This window comes from Xylocopa sonorina, chromosome 2 (genome assembly GCF_050948175.1).
Source record: "Xylocopa sonorina isolate GNS202 chromosome 2, iyXylSono1_principal, whole genome shotgun sequence".
In the NCBI taxonomy this organism is placed as follows: Eukaryota; Metazoa; Arthropoda; class Insecta; order Hymenoptera; family Apidae; genus Xylocopa; species Xylocopa sonorina.
The window spans coordinates 14,492,329-14,509,830 of record NC_135194.1 but is presented as its reverse complement, the minus strand read 5'-3'; the positions used below and the strand labels follow the sequence as shown (position 1 = coordinate 14,509,830).

General features: G+C 49.9%; 1 protein-coding gene across 9 annotated transcripts in view; it reads right to left on the bottom strand.

Annotated features, from left to right (window-relative positions):
* The window catches only part of LOC143432839 (glutamate receptor ionotropic, kainate 2), a 257,821-nt gene that overhangs the window by 14,170 nt on the left and 226,149 nt on the right, over nucleotides 1-17,502 (bottom strand). For 5 of the 9 annotated variants that reach the window (XM_076909748.1, XM_076909753.1, XM_076909756.1 and 2 more), the window contains exons 8-11: nucleotides 11,461-11,613; nucleotides 1,733-1,834; nucleotides 1,549-1,650; nucleotides 356-559 (exon numbers count right to left, since the gene is read on the bottom strand). The exons of 1 other annotated variant lie outside the window; for it this stretch is intronic. In XM_076909748.1, coding sequence (XP_076765863.1) covers nucleotides 356-559; nucleotides 1,549-1,650; nucleotides 1,733-1,834; nucleotides 11,461-11,613 — 561 coding nt within the window. The remainder of the gene's footprint in view (nucleotides 1-355; nucleotides 560-1,548; nucleotides 1,651-1,732; nucleotides 1,835-11,460; nucleotides 11,614-17,502) is intronic. 3 more of the 9 variants (XM_076909749.1, XM_076909754.1, XM_076909752.1) reach the window with 3 other exon arrangements.

Below are 17,502 nucleotides of genomic sequence, written 5' to 3'. Positions count from 1 at the left end.
CGTTTCATCTATCCTCTGTTCCACGACTATTCATCTAATCGACCTAGCTCTAAGTACCTAAGTGCATCGTACGCTAAGAACGCGCCAAAGTGTTCGAGTGTCTAATACAACGTGCTAAGATGCGTTCGCCTTTTACAGTTTCCTTTTTAAACCTGTGATTCCTAGAATATTAGCAAGAGTGTTCTACGAAGAAGGAAGATAGAAACAGTAATCGTACGGCTTGCTAGTGTGAGAGGTGTGATGTACAATGGTTGTCTAAAAGTGAGAGAAGGTCGCGAGGTGTGAGCGATCTGGTGGACGTGTATGCGTGGACCAAGTGTGTGATATGAGGGGAATTAAACAAACCAAATCGTACATGTCGCATGAGCTCTCTGACGATGCCGTTCCACTCCCCTGTTTCCGGGTCTTTCGCGCCGTACTTCCTGTCCGGTACCAGCTCCAACCGGTAAGAGAAGCCGACCTCCCTCGCCACCGCCTCCAGTAGGTCCACGCAAAAACCGTAAAACCGCGCGTTCCCCGTGTAGTTTTTTTCGTAGTGCATCATCACGTACGGGGTTTCCTGTGCCGCAACGCGGGCCCATGCAAACAACGGAACACGCTGTCAGATCTGGACCGATCGTTGATCGTTCTCGAGAGGTTTGTCGCGATGAGGGGGACCCGTGTCGATGGATCGATTCATGTTCGTGTTCTTACCTTTCGCACGGTTCACCGTTCGCACTGCCAACGACAAGTGGAACGAGCAGAGAAACGCGGAATCGATGCCATTTCGAAATGGTCCTTATTTCTAGCTCACACTGTGCAAGTAATTTCTTGCGACTCTTATAGACTTTACATGTGAAATTAATGAATAAGAATCGAGGAATGAATTTTCTCAGATGTCAATTTCACGTTTTTATGCTCGTTTTACTTGTAGCTAGTAATACGAACGACGATAAGTCGGACGTATCCAGAGATGCGTTCAGCAGCGAGGAGCGTTCGTTTGTGTAAAGTTTACGCCAAAGTTCTTTAGCCTACAATTTAGCCGTGCCTGTCTGGGTCATCGAGGAAGCTTCAAGTTCCAGATGATAGTAAACTCCTATCCACTAGTAGTGGATAAAGTTCGATGCAAGTTCGTATCCGTTCGATCGTAACCGATTTCACGATTGTTCGATGCAGCCGGTTTCGAGTCGTGAAACGACGAGACTTTATGCCCGCCTTAACCTGCATTCTCCGCGCGAAATGGCGCGATACGAACGCCGGACATAAAGTGCTCGGTTACGCGGACGATGCGATTGTTGTTCAGTACTTCGTCGCTCGAACCATCCGCGTGTGGAAGTCTTTCACCAAACAGAGCGTCTGAAACGTCTCGATTCGAACTGGTCGATTTATCGTAGCCAGTCGTGGTCCTCGATTTCTCGCGGGACGCGATTCTTCGACGGGTTTCCAAGGTTCTTTCGACACTCGCGACGCCTTGATTTGCTTCCAAACAAGGTTGCAAGAAACGTATCGAGTTTGCGTTCTCGCGATCGAAACGTTTCGAGAAACAAGAGGATCGATCGGGACACTCACCAGTATCGTGATGACGAGCAGAGTTACGTTCGCTGAGCTTGGTTCGAAGAAGGCCGCGGTGTCCGTCACGTTGACGCCGGCGCCTGGACGCCACTCGCCGACCTATTTCAATTCTCGCGTGATTCCGACCAAGTTTACAGAGAGAGAGAGATTTATGTAATCGAGGTTCGAACGGCGATAATACCTTGACCAGAGAATGTTGCTTCAGCTTCAGCAGGTCCAGCTTGAACTGGATTCTGCGACCTTCTTTAAACTCTATGGGCCCGGAAATGCCTTTCATCTCGACCTGGAATAAGGGAGAAACATTTATTAATTACACAGCACGCCGTTAAACGCCATTGTTACTACTGAAAAATCATTTTAACAAGCGTTAAACGCAGTATTTGAAAAGCTGCCGCGATCAAAGAGAAGCAAATTCTACGGGGAATATTCTCGCGTGAGTCGAAATAAAAAGTTCCACCGTCAGCCCTTCGAGGGCAAGTCCGAAAAAATCTTTCTCACCCGACGCTGAATCATAATTACGCATTTGCATCCCGGTCAGTAGCCGTCGCGGAGAAAAACGAACGAGCCAGCCCGACTGGGAACACGACGGAGGGATTAAAAAGTCCGTTCCGGGGGGAGGGTTGCGAGAGCAGGGGCGGCTCGTTTTCTAAAATTTATGCGGCTCGTGATCCCCGAGACAACGAGGCACGTGTACGAGAGAAAGAGACGAGAAGAAAAAGAGATAGAAAAATAGAGAGAGAGAGAGAGCATCGTCGTCCAGCACGTCCTCGAAATATTTTCGCGTGGACGGACAGAGGGCGAGTCGAGGGAGGAAGGAAGCGAGGATCAAGCGTCCCGGGCAGCTTCCGCTGGGCGCTTGTCGCCCTGCGAAACCTCAGCCTAACGACGTCCGCCGTCGAAGTGTACCTGTCGCGATAACGACTTTTTAAGCGAAGAAATTCTTAACTCGCGCGGAAGCTTCTCTGATCTTCGTGGTGGTCGCGCGAGACGAAGGCGAGCGAGGGCTCGTTGCCTGCGGCTGGACGATCGCGAGCATCGCGATGCGATTCAGTTTTGAAGGAACGCACCAGGTTCGAACTGGTGGAAATCAATTAAAACAATGCAGATTCCCGATGCGTTCTCAGTTGATTTATTGCCATCGAGGTGGAGAGTTAAACGAATGGATCCTGCTGCCGTCGGGCTTCGTTTACATATCACTGAAACGCTTTGAATACCGCGGGGCGTAAAGTATCACGAGCCTGCAGCAGCCCCCTGTGAAATTTACGAGGCAATAGCGATTGGTTTACACCCGCGATTCGCGCGGCGAACGCGGCGGGCACGCGCGCTCTTTTACTGAGCTGCGTGAAACGAGATAGAATCCATGGGTCCGGTAAACGAACCCAAAGAGTTTCGATCGGTGAAAGAGTCCAGGAACCTTGGAGCGTCTATCGCGCAGCGACGTAGTAGGATCGATTAAATAAGAGGAGCCTGGAAAAGCCACTTACTCGCGGGTGCGTCACGGGCGGTAACAATTCCACGGAATTTCTCGGGGATTACCGTCCCCTCCTCCCTTCCAGGGGATTTTTCTCTGTCCCATCCCCCTGTTACCTGGCGTTAGCGACGGGCGATATTAAATTTTGATTTTTATGAAGTCCGTCGCGCGACCAAGTGGCCAACAGGGTTGCAAGACTGGCAGGAAACGAGCCGAGAACGATACCATTGTATCGGACACGGTGAATTTACCGCGATATCGAATTTTTGTCTACCTCCAAAGGGGCGAAACGATTTTCTCCCGATACAGACGGTATCCTATTTTATCGAGGAACCGTAAGAACCAACGAGGAATCGTTGCTTTCCTATTTAGTTCCAGCTCGCGAAGTCTGGACGAAGAAATTTGAGTGGTTACTCGTCGCGAACGTGGGACATTGTAATCGTTCGCAGGAGGGGGTGTCGCGAAGGGGTGCGCGCGAAGTTCGGTTTTTAAATCGCGGATGCTTGCTCCTGACGTATCACAGAGGATCCATAAATGTCAACAGGATCGATGGAGAAGGCGCCTCGAGGATGATAACGATTCGACGGGAATTGGAAGTTTCACGGCTTCTGCATCTGACGTTTGTTCATCAGAGATATCTCTCCAGTCGCTGCGGGGGAACCGTGGGAAATGCGGGTTTAACATGAGAATATGTAGAAAAAGACAAATAAAAGGCCGACTATTCTGTCAAGTCGACTGGAAAAATACACGGTGAAGCTTTACTTTGATTAAATCTCTTTCTCCCTTTCTATTTTGCTTTCGCCTAATTGAAAAGAGCATTTTAACGTTCGTTCAGTTTGCAGAGGAAAGTGGACTTCAACAAAGTCTGACGGAAAAAATTAATGTAACGATACCAGGTGGGTTTCGACTAGATTTATAATCCGCTAACTCGAACCACTTTTGTTATCTGACACGGTTATACGTCTCTGGGGGGGACGCAAATGTTGTATGCATTTATTTCAACGTTTCAATTTCGAGACATCGGGAGATGATCATTAACGAACTCCCAGGCGAGTCATTTCTCGATTAATGATAATTTCGAGTGCGTCGAGCTGGCGCGTGTTCCACAATGCACCGCCGCTAATTAAGTAGAAACAAATTACGGGGACGCGAGCGTGCTGGAAATATTTATCCAATCGCGTTCGACAATTATTCACAGTTCGCGGTTTTCGATCATTTTCACGAGGCCAGTTCGAATATGGGAGGAACGACCATAACGGAGTAAGAGGAACTGCTAAAAACCGATCTGTCGCGAGCAAATAGGAACAGAGCGTTAGGCTTTCGTGGGCAGCGAAAAGTTTAGCCTTAATCGCGTAGCCCAGATGCGAGTTCGTGCCATGAAACAACGGCCAGGACAATACGCCGTGACTCTAAATTAATGGCCAGTCTCTGCTCCAGTTTAAAGCGTGCAAGTTGGGCCGAAAACTTGCCGCGTTTCGGCCAAGAATGCTCGTTAACTTTCGCGGGCATAAAAGCTGGATGAAGAAGGCGGCAAGTGAACCGGGGCGACTGGATTACCTCGAGCGCTCTTTTATGGTCGTTTAGTTACCCAAGCCTACTCGGTTGTTCCTACTGCGAAATCAGAAACGCTTCCCAGTCAACGAGAACTCTTCTGCATTACGAAACAATTAAAGTTTGCACTCAAATTTGCAATCGTACATTTCACAATTCCTTGAACCGAGACCAGTTTGGAAAATTCCTCACTGGAATAATAAAACGATTACGTCGTTGCAACGAACCGCAATGCTAAACAGAAAACTGCGAACGACTGGTGCGCGATCATAGAAGAAACGTCTTGGCACAATTTGATCCCTTTCTTTCGAGGCACTTTCATCTACCCAGAATTTCCACTGGTCGAGTCAATTTCACCGCGCGAGCTCTTTTCGCCACTCGACTCCACCCTTCTTACTTTTCGCCCGTCGTAGCCGTCCGCCACGCGCAACTTTCTCCCGTGCCACGTAATATAATCCGAACTGGTCGCGGAATTCCTGGTGGCCTCTGGAAAACTTTCGTGTCCGAGCTGTGTTACGTAACGAGTCGCGAGGAAAAAAAAAGGGACGCCGTCGGGCAAACGCGGCTGCAAACAGGAAAGTTAACGAACGTTTCTGCCGGCTGTCGGCCCCTGCGACGTCCGCCTTTTCGACGAGCCGTTTAACGGCCACGCGGCAATTTATCAAGCTTCGCCTTTCCTATTCGCGCGTCTATCAGCTCCAACCGTCCCGCGTAACGAGACGCGGTTAACAGCTCTCGTCAACGGGCAGCATAATTAATTAGCAGACACGATCAACTCCTGTCACCGTCTCAGTTACTCCCATAGTCGAACGGCTCGCGAGTGTCGCGATTCATCGCGTATCGCTGGTTCTCCATCCGCTGGCAAATTGGATCGAACGACGGGGACATTTCGCTGCATCTTTTATACTTCATTTTTCCTCGAGTTACGGCGCGGAGGTGGTTCATCGTCTGGTCTGTCTCGCTCGCAAATTGCGAATCGAGGGCGAGCGATAAAAATTGCGACCGCGGCTAAAATCATTTCAAACTGTCACCAGTGCGTAACGAGCGACGTGGAATGAGTAATTGGTAATTTGCATATGGGAACAGGAAGAGAGTTTATAGGGAAACGCTGCGGGCGGTAGACGCGCGAGTGATAACGCTCGCGAATAGTCAGACACGGTGGCTCCAAGTGAAACGTGTGCATAAACAGATTTCCAAGTGGAACGAGTCAACGAATTGTCAGACGAAAACAGGGATCGCTCGATACCTTAGCACTGTTTCGCATTCGAGATTGAACGGTGTCGAGTTAATCGCGGATACCTAAGTATTCAGCGGCTGGGGCGAACAATTAGAGTGAACGGGGTCGAGCAGTCGCGCGGTTCGCAGGCGGACACGTAATTAACGAGAATCGTCGAGGGCCCCTCGCCTCTCAATCGCATCCCGTTTCTGTAAACATCGCGTTGCTAACGAGTCGACAAAACACCGTGCACTGAAATACATCCCCGCGCGTTTTTCACCCCTGCTCGACGGGAAGTAAGTCTCGTTTACGCGCGCGTAACCGTGTTTCATGCTGACGGGGCCTCCCCTCGAAGCGAACGATCGCAATTAAGTCGTTAATTACGACTACCAGCCAGCAGCAACGTTATCCATTGTGACCAGAAGCGTTCCGCCGCTTATCCACGGCGTTCGAACGTTTATGCAGTTCCGTTTCCAAGTCCCGTTCGCTCTCCGGATACGAAGTTCGTCTGCTATAAACGGATCGACTTTCACGATCGACAAATTTTTATCACCAGCCCCCCCAGCACGGGTTCGTATGAGTTTCAGTAACTGTGCCTGGGGCCTGAATTACGGAAACAGATGTAATATCCGCGGCTACGGTGGTCGTCGGTTATTCGTGGCAATTACTTCTCGTTCGGTTCAATTAAGCGACGGTGGAAGGACCGTAATATCGCGGGCCAGGATTTAGGATCGCGTCGAAACGCCCCATTAGGGAGCTGAAACTAACTTAGTTACACCGTCGACAATCCGGAGACCTGGCTCTCTGCGTGCCACTTAAAGGAGCCTCGACGCTGCGCCGTGAGAATGCTTCATCAACGTGGAGTATCGTGCCTCCGCTGGGAATACGATCATTAAACCAACAAAGAATTCTGACGAACGGCTGCTCCGTCTGCGTCGAATCGAGTTAACGAAATTAAGAGAATCGAAATAGAAAGAGGGATAGAGAGAGTGAGCGAGAGAAGGAGAGATATGCGATGGTCAGTCGCGACACTGTCCCGTTGTTGGTCCATTGTTCGTCCCCGTAGCCGCGTTATTCACGGATCCATCGAGATGGGTTGCCGCGCTTTGCAATGCTAATGAGGTTGGGATGGCATTTAACCGGCATTTGGAAGTATGCCAAGGCGCACGGCCTATCGACGAGCGATATTCAATTCCGCTACAACGGCGACGAAAAGTCCGATGGCTGGGCTTAATACATGGTTGAACGGATCGCGTTCGATCAGAGCTATTATCGTTGGGTTCTTCCGTTCGTCAGAGAGAAAGAGGAGTAGAGAGAAAGAGAGAGAGATTCAAACGGTTCGAACAGACCGTCGATAGAGAGCCAGAGCGGATGCTTGGAATACCGAAGGGTCTTTTCAGAGGAAGTGACGAGAGGAGATAGAGCAGACCAAGCCTCGACAAAGTTCCCTCTGTATTGAGAGCGAAGCTTCGTAGAATACGTATCTCGATGGTCCGCGATTATACAGTCTTCGATGGTTTAAGTGCTGACGTTCCGCGAAGCCAAGAGCACGGATTGTCCAAATATTTGAAGGTTCGCGAAGCATCGATGCGCTATCCGTTACAAGGATCCTATCTTCGACTGCGGGAACGATGGAATCCTCTCGTGCACTCCGCGTTTCTTTATCTTCCATTAAAGCGTTATCTACTATTTTTCGCTGCGGGAATCTCGTTACGCCGTAACGTCTTCGACGGCGAGATTACGCGAGTAACCCGACGTTTCGTCGATCTGCTTGGCAATTGCGAAGAAAAGCACCGGGAAAATGAGGGAGGATCCGATTGGACTAAGGTCCTCGAGAGCCGCGGAATACCATAGACACTGCGAGAGTTAAGCGATGGCTCGGTTAACCGGATCTCTCGCCAGCAATTTTATTCGTTTTTTGCCGCGAGCCATTTCTAAGAAAATTCGCGTAGAAACGGGGCGCTGCGCCTCTATACAATTTTACGCATTGTACGGACGGAAAACTGGCTGGTACAAAGGAAGGGAGAGGAAAATTGCGAACGAAAAGTGGAACAGGAAGGATGGGGGCGGGAACAAAAGAACAACGGACATGGGCACCGGGGAAGAAGTACGCGGCGGTCGGGATACAAAAGGGTGTGTAACAGGCAGCAATTTTGGTAAGCGTTCATCCAAAACATTGCGACGCGATGAAGGTTCGGTGAAGATAACGGGAGGCGAGCGGAGGGAGATGAGGGATATATCGTCGCGTTCAATTTTAACGCTCGGTGGTCTTGTTACTTGCGCCAACGAGCCCTCGCCACTGCCGCCTTGAATCTCTCTTTTCTCTTATTCTCTTTCGTTTTTTTTTTTTTTTCGTTGATCAGAGTCAACTAGCAAGATTCGATAGTTTTTTACTCTCGCAGCACGCTCCTGCGCGGGCTGAGAAATGTGTTTTCGGTGTAAATGCAGGGACGAAAAGAGGAGCCGTTCGAGGCGAAAGCTACACGCGGACGGAGCCAGGAAACCGTGGCGGAGGCAATTTCGGTAAACGAACACTCGAAGCGACAAGAGGACAGGCTGGCGAGGGTCATAATAAAAGAGTGGCGACCGCGCGAACGTCCTCGTCGGTCGTACATTGGCTGCACGTGATCCTCCGGTGCACTCGCTTCGAGGTTTACGAGTCGCTCGTTTTCAGGGCAACCACGCAGAGACAGTCTCTTTACGGCAATCAAAAAATTTGTCTATTTTTTATTTTAAAGATAGAGACGCCTTTAAATGATCAGAAAAAGATTGTACGACGTTCACGCGGGTTGTTCGATTTGCCATCGTCGCGATTTATGGGGCGACAGTTGCCGAGCGACGCTTACGCCAATCGCCAGATATACACGCGTTGCCGCGTCCTCCCTTCGGGATAGCGATAATTGAGTCACGTCGCGAGAAAAAGGGGATCGAAGCTGGACGCGGACGCTGGTCAGCGCGCAACGGCGAACGCGGGACGGCTGGCGGAAGTGCGGCCGGAAATTAATGGCGCGCCTCGATACTCGGGACGATAAAACACAGGTGAAATATGGTCACGGTAACGTAAATCATCGATTGTACTTTCTAGGCGTGCATTATGAATCATCTGATCCTTTCGACGGAAGAATCGCCGACGAATTCACCGGTGCCATTTTTCAAACCCGCGGGCCACAATGTGACCACCCTCCCTCGCTCGTACGACGATTTATCGCATTTTAAACAAATCGCGCCCGTTACCTATACCCGCGCTATTAAATTCTAAACGTACGCTCGAGGAATGTATAGTCGATGTCTCCATCCTCGAGCGGGCTTCGACGAGCGTTGGTGAAATGTGATTTTCATAAACCCGTCGAACAGGGACACGTAGATCTCCGTTATAGCGAGCCCTGACGACCCACTCAGCGCGCGAATTCGTACGCGTCCCCTCTAAATCGAGGGAAGGAAAGCCAGCGTCGCGCGAACGGTGCCAACGGGGGACGACCGTGGCGCAGGGGGTGGCTTAGCGCGCGCGTGCCAAAAATTCGGCCCAAAAGATGCTCAGGGAGTGAGCGTACGGACAAACAACGCGGAATAGCTAATCCCGCGATAAACGCGTTTGGAACGGCGCCAAGTGGTTTTACGGCTCGAGCGTTATCGCGGTGCGCTTTTCAAACGGCGGTAAAAAACGCTCGTTTATGAACGCTCCAGCTCGTTACCACTGGTTAAAATCGTAAACACAGGCCGCGTTTAAAACCGTTACCGCATCCCTCGCGCGGTGTGTCTCGCGGACGTGAAACGGCGTTACGTCGTTCGGTGAACTGATTTCGTTAACAGGTTGGACGGCATCAAAGTACCGTTGCGACCGATTCCTGGGAATTTTTTCAGCCCCCGCGCTACCACGTGGCGAGGAAAGTGTGGTAGCACGCAGGAATTCCCTGGATATACGTGGTAAACGTCTGGAGACTATCAGCGAACCACCGATATTGGAATTTAGCTGTCCGCGCTATTAAATTAATGGTGGCCCACGAGTGTTCCTCGAGGGGATGCTCGCGAGCATCGTCGAATGCTGTTGGAAACCTCGAGTACGACTAGATTACAAAACGAGCTTGATTCCCTGACCGATAGAGTTGTCGAACGTTGCCGTAGATACGATCCCTTATTAATATCGATCGTCAGTTGCCACGATAATTCATCGTAACGGAGGTGAAGTCGATCTGACGAACGTATAACGTGGAAATATGATACGTGGTAAGCAGCGACGTGACGTTTCAGTTTCAATCGCGCGACATCAGCAGATAGTTGAGGACTTTAGTCCGCGGGGAACGCGAAGTTATGCGACACACGGGACAGAAGCTTGCAAGCATTTCACGCGTGGTAAATCATTCGTCGATAATATGGAATTTATTTCAATTCCGCGCGTCATAAAATTAATAGAGACACCGTTTGAAAGGCTGCAACGAGGACGGGGCGTTGTAAATTTGTCGAGATTAGCGGTGTCGATTTGTCGATACGCGCGGTATAATTCCTGTCGCGTGCGGGGCGAGTCGAAACAAAACTCGATTTTATGCGAGCGTTATTAACCGCGCGATCGTCGCGTTAATCGTTTATTCGATCGCGCGCGAAACAGTTACAATTAGGCGAGTAGCTATAATCGTAGTCGCTCGTGATTTAGTCAGCTCCGATATTGGCTGGCCCGCGGTTCGCTGTTCGAAATCACGCGGAACTTTGAAAAGTTTTATTAAACGCTCGAGTCGGAGTTTCATAAATTTCGCGTCTCGACGAGAGTTGCCCGCTCGAAAATTCACGCGGTTAGCCGGAGACGTTCAGCCGCAGATTTCCCGTCCGTTTCGTAAAACCGGCATTCGTCTCTCTCGCGAGAGGGCCAGTAATTATCCGCGGAATAGAGTTGTTCCTGGCTGCGAGCCAGTCCCTTTGCATCCGTAATTCATCGTTTCTTTGTACGCGTGGCGAGCGTCCGTGTGCACCCTGGGAAACGGGTTGCGAACCGAGGACGGGGACGAACGCTGGGAGGGCCCGCCACCCATTTCCCATACACCATTTTCATTTCGCGAAATACGCCCTCCAAGTATGTCCGCGTTTCTGTCAGCATACCATTCGACCAGACATTTCACGAATAATGCCGGCTGGCTAATGCGACGAAACATTAAATTCCATTTCGAGGTACGCCTCCTGCCCAAATACGTCCGATGACATACCTGTACACGTATTATAAGGAATAGCTCGCGTGCCGCGGTACGTTGATCTCTCTAACCATTCAGAGGAGGCGATTTAAACGAGGTATCCCCTCGTCCCTTCGCGTTCGCGTGTTTTTTACGCGTCTGCGATAAACGCGATGCGTGCCGCCGTTAATACTCCGGCTTTTGAATATTGCACGCAATTTTTTGCGCGCTACCGTTCGTTCCGCGCGAGCACGCTGTAATAGACCGCGATTCGTTCAGGAAATTAAAGCCCCGGTAAATGCGAGGATTAATTTTTAGGCGCATCGCAAAAAAGTTGGTTTGTTCGTTACATTTGGATCGCGGTAAACAGACTGGCGAGGGACAGGCAGGCGAAACGAGGGCGGCTTTCGAATTTCTATGCAAATTCCTCGTTTTTTCAAAGCTCGCGGGGGATGGGGGGGGGGATGGTTTCTCTGAGAGGGAAGCATGCTTACGCGGAAAAGTGGAACACTCACCGAATTGATGTAGTTAATGAGAGACAATCCTCCGTCCCAGGGCTGTTCCAGCTCGCAGGAGATGTTCGCGGGCCTGAGCGCGTGCGACTGTTCCAATGTCCTTAATCCCACGGCGAACACTTGCACGCTATCGTACATGAGCGCCGGCTCCGCCTGAAAAAGGCCACGGCTTTTCTCAGGGTCGGTCGTTCACGTCGCGACTTCCGTGCCGCGTTAAATATTTGCAGGAGCCACCGTCCCTTTCCGCTTTCCACCCCCATCTTTTTCTTTGTAGAACGGAGACCGTCCACGAGGATCGCGTGAATTATACAGACGACTAAAATCACTTCTTGCCGGGGGATGAAAGGGTTGCTCTTAGAAATGAACGAACGCCCGTCGCGCGCAAGGCGTCGTGGACGCGTTCTAACGAGCGTTCTCGTCCGAATCAATGAACTTTGCAATTTCTGTTTTTCATTCTCTGAAGAAAGCGGAGCAGCGGATCTCAGTCGACTCAGAGGGTGGAAAAAGAGGCTTGCAAACGCGGACGTATTGTTATGAGAATAATTCAGACTGTCGGAAGCGGCGTGACGCTAACGTCGCGACGCTGGCATGGAAACGCGTACCTCGTATCTTTCTCTTGCCTCTTGGTGAAATTAAAAAACCACTTGTCGTTCGATACAGCCAGGCAGACTCTTTTCGCTGCCATGCACGACGATGGAAATCGCGACACTAATTTACCAGCGACCAAATTCGAAGTATCGACCGTCAAAACGAACAACAAAGCCATTTCACTCGGGGATCTAATTATTGCGACCTGCCTGTTTTCCGCGCTGCGAAAGCTCATTAATCAGATTGCAGTTATCGACTGTGCGTGCGCGTTTTCCCATTTCAGTCGCAAATTTTTCGCTGATCTTCTTTGAGCCGAGTATAAGCGGGAAATACTGGATTACCGTCGCGTTTCGCGTACCACCCCTTAAACAGGAGCGTTTGTCGAGCAAGAAAGTCGCTCGATTCGAAGCGTTGCGAATGATTCGTTTCGAAACGAACCGACGCGTAGATTAATTCCCTGATCAGCTTATTTTCGGATCTTCCTGCACGAGAGACGACTGGGTTCCCTCTTCCGTTTGCCTGGCTCGCTTTAATTTTCCGTGTAAACGGGCGCACGCTACATGTTTGATTAAGGCAAACACGAGGGTGAACCTCCCGTCGAGATCCGTGCACGATCCCAGGTGAACCTGCGAAACTTTCAGGGGCCAAAGACAAGCTTCTATTTCTTCCTCGGATACCTCGCACATTTCCGAACCGTGTTTTAATACAGTCGAGAAAATTTCCTCGTAGTACGCGGCACATTTCCGCTTTCACGTTGATTAACGCGATGGGGTGAATTACAGGGGGTGAAATCGAGACTACGCTGGAGTGTCGGGTAGTATCGCGAGTAATTCCAACGGACGTCTTAAGTGACTCCATGGAAACGAATTTAGTTTCTTCTCCGTTCTTAATGCATTTCGTTCATTCCCTGCGGATGACCTACTGGCACATGCCACGTGTCTGACTAGACTCGTCGCGTTCCACTGTCGCGGTACCATTTCTACCATTCTACCAGGTCGTTGCTTCGGTCTCGACAAGTTTCAGACCCAAGTAACGAATGAAACATCGATTTCCTGATAACTCATAGCCTAACCCACTGAGTTCTTGGTTATAAGTCCAAGTTTCGACGAAAGGAACAACAAATGTGCGATAGTTTCTCCAATTACACGCGAAACGATACCATTCTCCACGGATGGAGGCAATGTTCGCGGTATATTTATTGGCTGATCCCAGGTCATCCGTTAATAAGCGAATCGACCGGTCGAGCAAACGAACCTGGACCGCTCGAACCATCAGCTGGCCATCGTTACGTCCATGTTCCATTGCGCGACGCAACGATACGGAACGGCGTGCGTTATCTGACAGGTGTCTACGGAACCATCGAGCGGAATTCAGTGGGAACGCGCAAAGGCCACGCGTTTCCAAGTTGTTATCGCGTGAAATAATCAACGCTAACGGCGTTCCCGTGCCGCTCGCGATGCATTAAGCTCGTGCACGGGTGTACACGACCGAAAATAATAGACGGCGATGGATGGCTGGCTTTCTCGTGACTTCGATAGCTTTCGGATTGATGGCGAGCTGTATCGCGCTGAAACAGCGAATCAAATTTTCGTACGGTCGGAATGATAATTGTACGTGTACGAGTGTTTTTAGAATTGCCTCCCGTTGATACGTTTCGTGAACAGCGCGAATTTTCGGCTACGCTCAGAGATGTAATTAGTTGCAATTAATATTCATATTGTCAGAACAGTGGCGTTATTTCTCGTCCCGTTTTCCTCTTTTCGTAGCTAGCTCGCGGCTATGGCTCTTGTTTCGTGAAATGGACACGGTAATTTGGTGGTGCAATTCAATCAAATATTAGGTGTTTCTCGAATATTAATGAAAAGGTACAAAAGGGCAAGGGTAATGATAGAGGCGTGTAAGGGTCCAGATAATGATAAAACCAACGAGTATAATAGGTCGCCAGAGACATTTAATAACGGTTCGATTTTCGACGTCTGCGGACCACCGACGAGGGACGATCGATTCGAGCAGGTACGAGAGCCGACGAAGAATTATTCGTAATTTCGTTAACGCAACAATTTTCTGCCACCCGCGGCTAGATTGGAAAACGAACGAGCGGAGGGAGATGTCACTATCAGAAATCTCGTCGTGCAAACAAACGTTATCCGAGTTTAATTGGAGCGTGCTTTTAATTAGTCCAAGTTCGAGAAGTAAGTTAAACTTGGGATACCCCTTCGCGTTGTACGTGCAATCAAATCGACGATTTTCATTAAACCCCGCGAATTATAGATCTTAGATTGATTCAGACATTTGAAGAGAAATTGCAAACGTTTAGGAATACTAAATCGGTCGAGGGTGAGTTTGTAGTCTTCTGGGTGCAATCTTCCAAGCGGATATAAGCTTCCTCTTTTTCCAGTTCCTATGCGGTGGAATTTAATAGCGGTACTTCCGGTAATTCTGAATTCTGAAGGCGTATCAAAGCGTTTATGCTTGTTTGGTTAGATAACTTGTACTACAATTGCGAGGAAATTCTATTCAGAATTTCGAAACCATCGAACTGTTTATTGCCCTCGTTACACTATACGCTCCGCAATTACTGCGTTTAATTAACGTAACCAAATTGCAATTCCATCGCTTTCTTAATCAACGTTCAAGCTATGCTCGCGTCCCATTCTCGATAAACATTTCCAAAGATTATCATAATTCAAATCCCCAAACATATTCCCTCAACATTTAGCGTCTATAATCACAATTATCTGCCACCTCGTCCCACAGGAATATCGCTCGATTTTTCTCACGATTCCACCCCACGAGTGGCGAACGTCGAGCGGTTGACGCAGTGGTTCGACGCTTAGTTTAACCGCAGGTAGATTAGACGGATTGTCGGTTAGTTAGCAGGCATTTGTCGCGCGCCGCAAATTTCACAAGTTCCGCGCGAGCATCGAAGTTACGGGTGGTGCCTTGGGACGGCTGAGAACTTCCGGCGGACGTCTTAATCCACGTCCGATCCGCCTTGCCGGAATAATCGTCGCCGGGAAATTAATTCGCGGGCTCTGTCATTTTTCTTGGCCACCGGCTGGCGAGAGCCTCGACGAAGCCCTCCGTGTCGACCGGTCTGTTTTCCACAGACCGGATCAGCTTGTTCATTAGCATTTAAAGCGAACCTCGAGTAATCGTCGCGCGAAACTTTCGCCCCTAACGAAAGGGGGAGCTGCCTCCTGCGCGCGAGAACGATGACATCCGCGCGTAATGCACGACGATTACACGAACGATCCATCCGCGAACATAATGTCGTCAATGACGCTTCGTTACTTCGCGCACGTTTTCGAGAATCGATTTTATTAACGCGGTAATAGCTCATCGCGCGCAGAATTGTACCGATCGTTCGCGCCCTCGCGGCAATATCGCGCTGGGATTGCGTCCCGCGCAATACAAATAAGTGGCCGGATCCTTTTAATTGGTAGCGCGCGCGCGCTGAAATATTGAAAAGGAGAAGGACAAATATGTTTGCATCAATCGCGGAACCCGGGCTCCAAGTAAACGAATTATTCCCGCTGCGTTCCTGTACATTAATCAACGATTCCGATTAATTGGAACGCATCGGGGCGGAAAATGCAAATAGGAAGCGGGCGCCGGGGAAAAACAGCATCGATCGACCCAAAAACGTAACAATACAAGCCCCGAATAGATCCGCGTGAAACGCGAGGGACTCCGCTGGTAGCTGCGCCTCGAGTCCGTCGAATATTTCACCGTGCGTGTGTCACGAGCAATCCGCTCGTCCGATATTTGCGCAGCCCTTCGCAGCGATGTCACCGCGTCTGGCCAAGAGAACGGAAGCATCGTGACGCGTATTTAGAGCCGCATGAAATTTAAAATCTAATAAGCAGCTTTCGCGGAACGCGAGTCGCGCTTTCGTTTCCTGGGATAGCAGCTGGATGGGAAAAGGGAAGCCACCCCTCCTCCGCCAACCCCCGGAGAACTCGTCGACGCAATCCTGTGTTACGACTGCTGTTGCTGGATGAAATAATAAAATCCTTCGTACGCGAGAGGGAGGGAGAGAGAGAGAGGGGGAGAGGGAGGCCTGATTTATGGCTGCGAAAGCGACGGTTACCCCTCTTCGAGGGGCGGATTCGATGATTCATTGGCCGCGTGGAATGTGCCGAGCGTGAGGAACGAAAAAATAACGATAAATCTGCCCGCTTTGAGAGAGTTATCGTGTTTTGAAAAGTATCATCGATCGAGGAGATATCCTCTTAATTAACCCTCCCTCCTGACGAATCCTCGCGTCGAATCCTGGCGTCGAATCTCGATTCAAGGCGCGAAGACACGTACACGGGAGAATAGAATCGTGTGCTGTCGATACTCGATTGAAAAGAAGAAGGTGCGAATCGAAAAAAGAGTAGGAGGTTCGCCAGCGGTGACAGATCCAAGAAATATAGCGGCGCACGCAACGCGTTAAAATTCAATTCGCTCGCCCGATACTTTCAATCGGCCACGAGCTCGACCTTCCACTCCCTTGATTACTGATACACCGTAGCGCGAAAGCAGCGAATCAGTATGCAAGTACCGTCCAGGGTGTAACAAGCTCTCCTGGCGAAAAAGAGAGCCGCGGATACCAACGTGCGCACACTTGCGCACACGTACACGCGTATACACACACCCAAGGGACGCGTTTACTTTTCCAGACGAGACTCATTCGCTGGTCCGCAACCTCATCCAGCGGAAGATCGGACTAACAGGTGTACGAGTCTTGTCCCAAGGCCAGCCTGCGGCCTCTGGCAAGATGGCTGGACTCAGGCTGCAGCCACTCCTCGAAAACTTCGCCTTTCTTTCATCTCACGCTTCCTCTGCTGCCCTTTACTTTCTCAGTGGCTTTGGCCAATGTTGATTGTTAACCAGGCTTCTTCTGGAACTTCGTTTCCGGCTAATTTGATCGTTTAATGACAAGGAAGACTCGAGGAGCGTGAATAAGGGGTAGAAGCAAGATTGACGGAAAGAATGCGAATCAAGGTGAAGCTACGAGGGCGGCCATTCTGGCGAACAGAGAATGGATTTTGTGGTTGCGACGGTTGGACCAGTTGGCCGTCTCGAGAGCGCTGTCCGAGGTAATTTCAGCCCTGACAACTCCACTTACCGGTTGGAAAGATCGCAAGCTGAACGGGATATCCGGTTGATGAACAAACGTAGACGACGATCGATTCTTTGAGGGACGAATGGCTCCCGTGAAAAGGAAACGGGTGCAGTTTCTTCTTTCGAATCAGTTTTACAAATTTTTGTATATCTCGATGAAAAATAGAGGCTCTTCGTCTTGAGAATGATAGGTAGTATAAACAAGGAGTAATTGGTAAAATGTTCTGCAATATTTCGCAAAATCGCGGCACCAATTGCGATGAACTCCGCCCAGCTTTCGAAACAATAAAGTTACCGAGAGCGAGAACGAGATACTCGCAATTAGACCGCTTTTCGCCGAGC